This window comes from Salarias fasciatus, chromosome 9, assembly GCF_902148845.1.
Source record: "Salarias fasciatus chromosome 9, fSalaFa1.1, whole genome shotgun sequence".
NCBI classification, from domain to species: Eukaryota; Metazoa; Chordata; class Actinopteri; order Blenniiformes; family Blenniidae; genus Salarias; species Salarias fasciatus.
Genome location: NC_043753.1, coordinates 14,509,881 through 14,515,880, shown reverse-complemented (window position 1 = coordinate 14,515,880; position 6,000 = coordinate 14,509,881). Strand labels below are relative to the sequence as shown.

The window sequence follows — 6,000 nt, the reverse complement described above, 5'->3', positions numbered from 1 at the left end:
TACATCTCAGAGGGTTTTAGCTGGAGGGGTGGCGCTGCACACTTCAAACGCGAATATATCCATTGTTGTGAGCCATTTGGCCTGCATAAGATCCTGTGCTCTGAACTAGGGAGTTTAAAGTAAGATTTTTTTTTTTTTTTATTATACTTGAGGGAAACAATGAGTTCAGCTGCTTATTGCAAGGAGCAATCGTCAGGGGAGACTTAAACTCAATTACTGAAGCCGTTCAGAATGGGGAAAAAATACCAAGACGAAAAAAAAAAAAAAAGAAAAAAAAAAAACCCGGGTGTATCAAGCAGTGAATAAAAAATTAAAAGATATGAATAAAAATCGAGATGAAGCGTATCAAATATTTATTTTTTTCTGGGCAACAAAGGACTATAATACATTGACAGGCATAGGAACTATTGCCAGCACATGTCTATACAATACAGCTAAAACCGCCTCCAATTTTGGACATTATCGGACATAACAAGATACCAGGTGGTCCCAAAAAATGTTTTTGGATGTCTTCGAACATTGAAAAAAAGACAATATTCCATTTATTGCTTTTATGGTGCTTCAAGGAGAGAACAAGAGGTGAAACGTATTCTGATTGGCACAACACATAAAAGCTTGTATAAAAACGAAAATAGAAACACAAAAAAAAAAAAAATCTTTTCTCCTTGGGGTCTCACTTATGCTCTGTCTCAAAATTTAAAAAAAAAAACTGAATAAGGATGATATATAGAGAGAGAAATGGAAGTTTATTTCTATTAAATTTGTTCACTTGCTTCAGTGTCGCCTCAACATGCTACAAGAGGGCTGAATTGAAATATCCCAGAGAAATAAAATACCCCAAAACTTCTGTTTTCTAAGAACCATAAAATCACATGAAGAACTAACCGAATATTCAAACCCACTAAAACAGGAGGCACCAGATAAATAAAAAAAAAGAAGAAGTTTCAACAGACGCACCATATTTACAATTCCCATTAAATTACACATAAATAAATATATACATACATGAACACTGATTCCCTTATATAACCGCGAATCGTGTTGAAATTCAAAAAGTTCAAGTTGGTCGCTTGGAGAGAGAGAGAGAGAGAGTGTGTGTGTGTGAGAGAGAGAGTCTACAACTGAAGTCATGACATGGAGATCTGTGGGGTTTCTCTTTGTTTTTAAAGTTTATTATTCACAATACTGATAGGAATTCGTCCTCTTTTAGCGTCGCTTTTTTTTTCTCTTTGTCACAATCGTAAAATTGAGATATAGAGGGGTCGCTGGATTTCAGTCCTTTTCGTTGCAGCTCATAAAAAATAAGGGGAGTACATAAAAAGTCCTCTGGGTGACGCATTACACCTTTTTCCTCTCCCTGGAGCTGTTCCTCTGCAGCTTTTTTTTCTTTTCGTTTTTTTGTTTTTTTTTTTTTTAAATAACATTTCATATGGTTCAGGTGTTGGAGGAAGAAGAAGAAGGAGGAGGAGGAGGAGGAAGAGGAGGATCCTGCGTCGTCTCCCCTTGAATCCAAAGTGGGATGTAAAAAGAAAAAAACATGTAAAACCGCGCAAGATCAAGAAGTGGCACGTTTAACTTTATCAATAATATTTATAAGGTATTTATAATATTTATATCGGATGGGCTGGGGAGGAGGGGGGGGCGGGGGCGGTTGGGTCGGTGCAGAGGAAGGGCCCCGGGGTCTGGCCCCCGGTGGAAAGGTGGCGTGGAAACATCACTTTCTGTGCTTCTCGTCTTTGTCTCCGCCTTTAGTGCCGTTATCTGAGTGACTGTTGGGGTTGTTGTTGAGGTACATTTTGTCCATGGCTTTGATCGCCTCGGTCAGATAGTTCTGCAGGGCCGTGACGGCCGCGCACAGCGCCGGGGTCCCGAAACCGTGAGAGATTAGACTGAAGTGGGTCAAACAGCTCTGGATTCCCGGTTCGAGGATGGGCTGCGGCCGCGAGTTCCCCAGCGGCGAGCGGTCCTGGGACAGCAGGTCTGTGAACTCTTTGCAGACTTGCCTGAGGACAGATAGAACGGAAAATAATTAGGAAAAAAAAAATACAAAAATAATTTTTCACACACACTAAAAAATACTAAAAATTCTATTAATTTCGTTTGCCGAAATTTAAAACTGTCCATCCGGCTTAATTCAATGTTTTCTCATCTATTTGACTCAAGTTATTTGTTTTTAAAAATGTCACACCTTTATAGAAAAAAGGTCCCGGAGCTACAAACAGGTGGAACATATTTTATTTTAAAAAAAACATCGACGGACAAAATTTTAAAAAAAGAAAAGGATAAAATCCTCTTTGGCAGCAGCATCCCTTCCTTTTTTTGATGCTCAAATAACTACAAAAAAAGCTTTTCTTTCTAATGAAAGACTTTCCCACTGAATATAAATTAATTTCAAAATCTTGAAGAGAAAAAAAAAAAGAAATTGAGCTTCAGAAGTTGGGTAAAAGCAGACATGCTGTGCATTTCATGGTATCTTAACAGCACTCCAAAAGCCTGTAATAAGCGGTTATGGCTGACAGCTGTTTGATTATAGCAGCCCATCATCAATATTAAATGCTGGCCTCTGCCTCCCGACGCCTTGTGAGGAATCCCCATGTTTTACTTAATGCATAGTAAACACCAATGGACGAAAACCAGCGATGTGTCAGTGTCACTGAAAGCCCACAGTAAATAAAAGTCTGCAGCAGGAGCAAGAGGCCCAGTCAACACACCAGCGTCAATAAATTCATCAAGCACTGCGATTCTTATTCAACAGCAACGATATAATGCAAAAAGGTATATTATATTCATTAATATTAAAATGCAAACCAACCTAAATTATATCATGTATTTAAAACAGCAAAACAAAAAATATCTGCAAGCTCACGCGTGCACACACACACACACATACACACACACAGATTGAATGCATTTAGTGTGACACAGTGAAATGTGATAATAGCACTTACTTCGTGGCCAATAGCATGTTTTTTCTTTGGACTTGTTCGTTTGGGTCGGAATGCTGACGGTTTACATATTCAGCTACTGCCTTGGCTGGAAACTCGGTCTCGCATACATAACCGAAATCCCTGGCAAGATGCACCGCTTCGCCTGAGAAAGAGAGAGATGGAGGGGTGGGTGGGGGGGTTGAAGACGTGAGGTTCAATATGCTTTCTTATTAAATATTGTTCCATCAGATTCAGAGAGGTTCACACTCCTCTGCTTTGGCCTGACACGTGAGGATCTGGATGTGAACGCAGCGTCCAAACCGCTTTTACGCGCACAAGACAGACAGCCGGGGTCAGGGCACCTGTGCGTCCCCAGCAGCATTTAATGATGATTACAAAAATAAGAGGAGGGAAATTGCAATAAAAAAATTTAAAATAACAGCAATGTGAGCTGTCAAAACGCCAGTTCTTTCATTAAATGGTTTAATATGACATGGAGGAGAGACTATAAGTGGATATGAAATATGGACGGAGCGTCATGCTTAACACCATGTCATTGATTACCAATGCCTGCACATTATTGAAAGTCCAGCAGATCACAGAGGCATGGGGAAGCAATTTTAAAGGGCTATACCTAAATCTCACTTTGCTTTCACACACTTCAGCTCGGAGAATTACAGGTTTCATTCCGTCCGAGTGTCAGCTCGCCTGTCTTGTTGGGTTTTTTTTTCTCCCCCTGCTAGTCTTTGGTTTTAATTTCCTGAAGCAGTTGAGATCTCACTGCGGGGCTTCCTGCCCATAAGCCTCTGCTCCGGAAGGACGCATGCGCCAATTAGCATTAAAGCTGGAGTCCAGTATAAACCCTTCTCCATAAAATAGAGCGGATCATAAACACTGACAGCCCAGAAACGCAGGATCCCTCCGCCAGATACCCACACCACCTCGCGACCCCCCACCCCCACGTGCCACCGCCACCCCTCTTATTACCCACAATCAAACATTTCTCCAGGCTCATTACAATACGGGACCAAATTTCTACGAAACTCAATGAATATTGCATTCGGTCCTCGTCTGCAATAATGATTAACGGCGACCAATGAACCGTCCCAGGCTTTCACCTTTGGAAACCAACAGCGCACCAAATACCACTGCACTGAATAATAGGGTTCAACTCTGCAAGCAAAATGGATTTATCCAGTCGCGTAAAAGGTATCTTTTCCGCGCAGCATAGTTGACTAATTTATTCTTTAATAGGCCCCAAAACATACAGCTCCCCAATAGGTCAGCGAAACGCCATTTGCATGCAATAAAAAAAAAAAATCTTCAGAGAAAACCAAAGCTATTACCGCAAGAATTAAGTCACCGTTAAAAAAAAAAAAATCAGCCATGTCCTGCTATGTCCAGGCTGTGTTAGCGTTTGAAACAACGCAGGGTTAATAAATCAATCGACTTCTCATCCATGAGGTGAAACAGCTCAGTGGTGCCCAATAAACAAGCAGCACTCAATAATTAACTGGACTTCAACACAAATTAATCCAGTGTATAAACTAGGCCAGCCGTGGACCTGCAAGTGTGCTTCTGAAAGCGAAGGCCAACGCTGCAAAGCCACGAGAATCACCAGCACCTCTCTCTCTCTCTCTCCCTCACACACACACACACACACACGCACACACGCACACACACATCCTTCATGCTTTATTACTTGCGAGGCAAAGTCGGTCCACATTACACGGATGAGCGCATATGCTGATTTCCAACACAGAGAGAGGGGGGGGGGGGGGGGGGGGGGGGTCCACTTTACAAGCACCTGATATCGCGCGAGCAACAAGAGTGAGAACGTGATTTAAGGCTCGCGACTTACCTTCGACTAGTGACGTCAGCAAGGTGACGTTGGCCGCCTTGCGTCTGCCCGCAGGTAGATTCAAGCCGATTTTATCCAACTTCTCCCTCAAGGATCTTCCCCCATTCTTAGATTTGGCCCTGGAACAGCGGGAGAGAGCAGAGATCCGTCGCTCACGTGGAACAGAATATTTTATTTCTTTGTGTGTGAACATGGAGAAGAGTCATTCTTTATTGTTTTCTGGATTTTACACCACAGAAACCCACCATCCAATGAGGTTCAGCTCTTTTTTTTTTTTTTTTTTGCAGATGATACTCTTAATAAACTTTTTTTTTTGCCTGTTAACTTGACCCACCCCTCCCTTTCCTCTCTGATCCAAACAATAAATAAAACTAAAGGATCCCCCAGCCTTTTGGCGGCAGACTAATACTGTACAAACTGAATAAATAAAGTCCTACTTAATAGGCAGCGCTATTACTGGCTGTGTGTCTGCAGCACTTCAGTAGACAGTTCACTGGAGACCAATGTTTTCATGTGTAATGCCTTCACTGGGCCTATAGAGCTGAGCTTGAAACAGACTAGGCCTACATTAATTTGAGAGAGAGAGAGGGGGAGAGAGAGAAAGAGAGAGAGAGAGGGAGAGAGAGCGCTGGGGAAGTTAATATGGAATTTAACAGACCCCTCCTGCTTTAAATGCGGGAGCTAGGTGTCATGGTTGGTCGATTTTAATTATTCTTGGTACAGAGGAGAGAGAGGGAGAGAGGAAAGAGAGCGAGCTACACGCTCACAGAAAGGCAGAAATGATTGGAGTGGAGTGAGAGACTTCACACACACACACACACACACACACACACACAGGTAAAGAGAATGGGCAGATTATAATTTTTTTTTGTTCTTTTGGCACCCCACTCACCTCCTCAGCACCCCGCCCAGCAGAGACGCGTTGAGGCACTCGGGCGGCGAGAGGCGTCTCTGCACCTCCGCCACCGTGACCTTGTACTTTGATGTGGAGGAGAGGAGGGACAGGCGACCCGGAACCGAGCAGAACACCTCGTTGGGGTTGACCACCCCGCCGAAGAGGCCGTCCTTATTTACGGGGATGGCGGAAACGTTGTTGTTCTTGGATAAAGACACTGGACCTATATGGCCGGGGAAAGAGAGGGATGGAGGGATGGAGGAGGAGGAGAGGAAAGGAGGGAGGGGTGAGACACAGAGACCGTGCTTAGTGAATTT

The 6,000-nt window shown here is 43.0% G+C and overlaps 1 protein-coding gene across 3 annotated transcripts in view; it reads right to left on the bottom strand.

The window, feature by feature from the left end:
- Nucleotides 1–336: 336 nt before the first annotated feature.
- tfap2a (transcription factor AP-2 alpha) overlaps nt 337–6,000 on the bottom strand; it is an 11,577-nt gene continuing 5,913 nt past the window's right edge. For all 3 annotated transcript variants that reach the window (XM_030099449.1, XM_030099448.1, XM_030099450.1), the window contains exons 4-7: nt 5,681–5,906; nt 4,789–4,907; nt 2,949–3,090; nt 337–2,003 (exon numbers count right to left, since the gene is read on the bottom strand). In XM_030099449.1, coding sequence (XP_029955309.1) covers nt 1,715–2,003; nt 2,949–3,090; nt 4,789–4,907; nt 5,681–5,906 — 776 coding nt within the window. In that variant the 3' untranslated portion in view covers nt 337–1,714. The remainder of the gene's footprint in view (nt 2,004–2,948; nt 3,091–4,788; nt 4,908–5,680; nt 5,907–6,000) is intronic.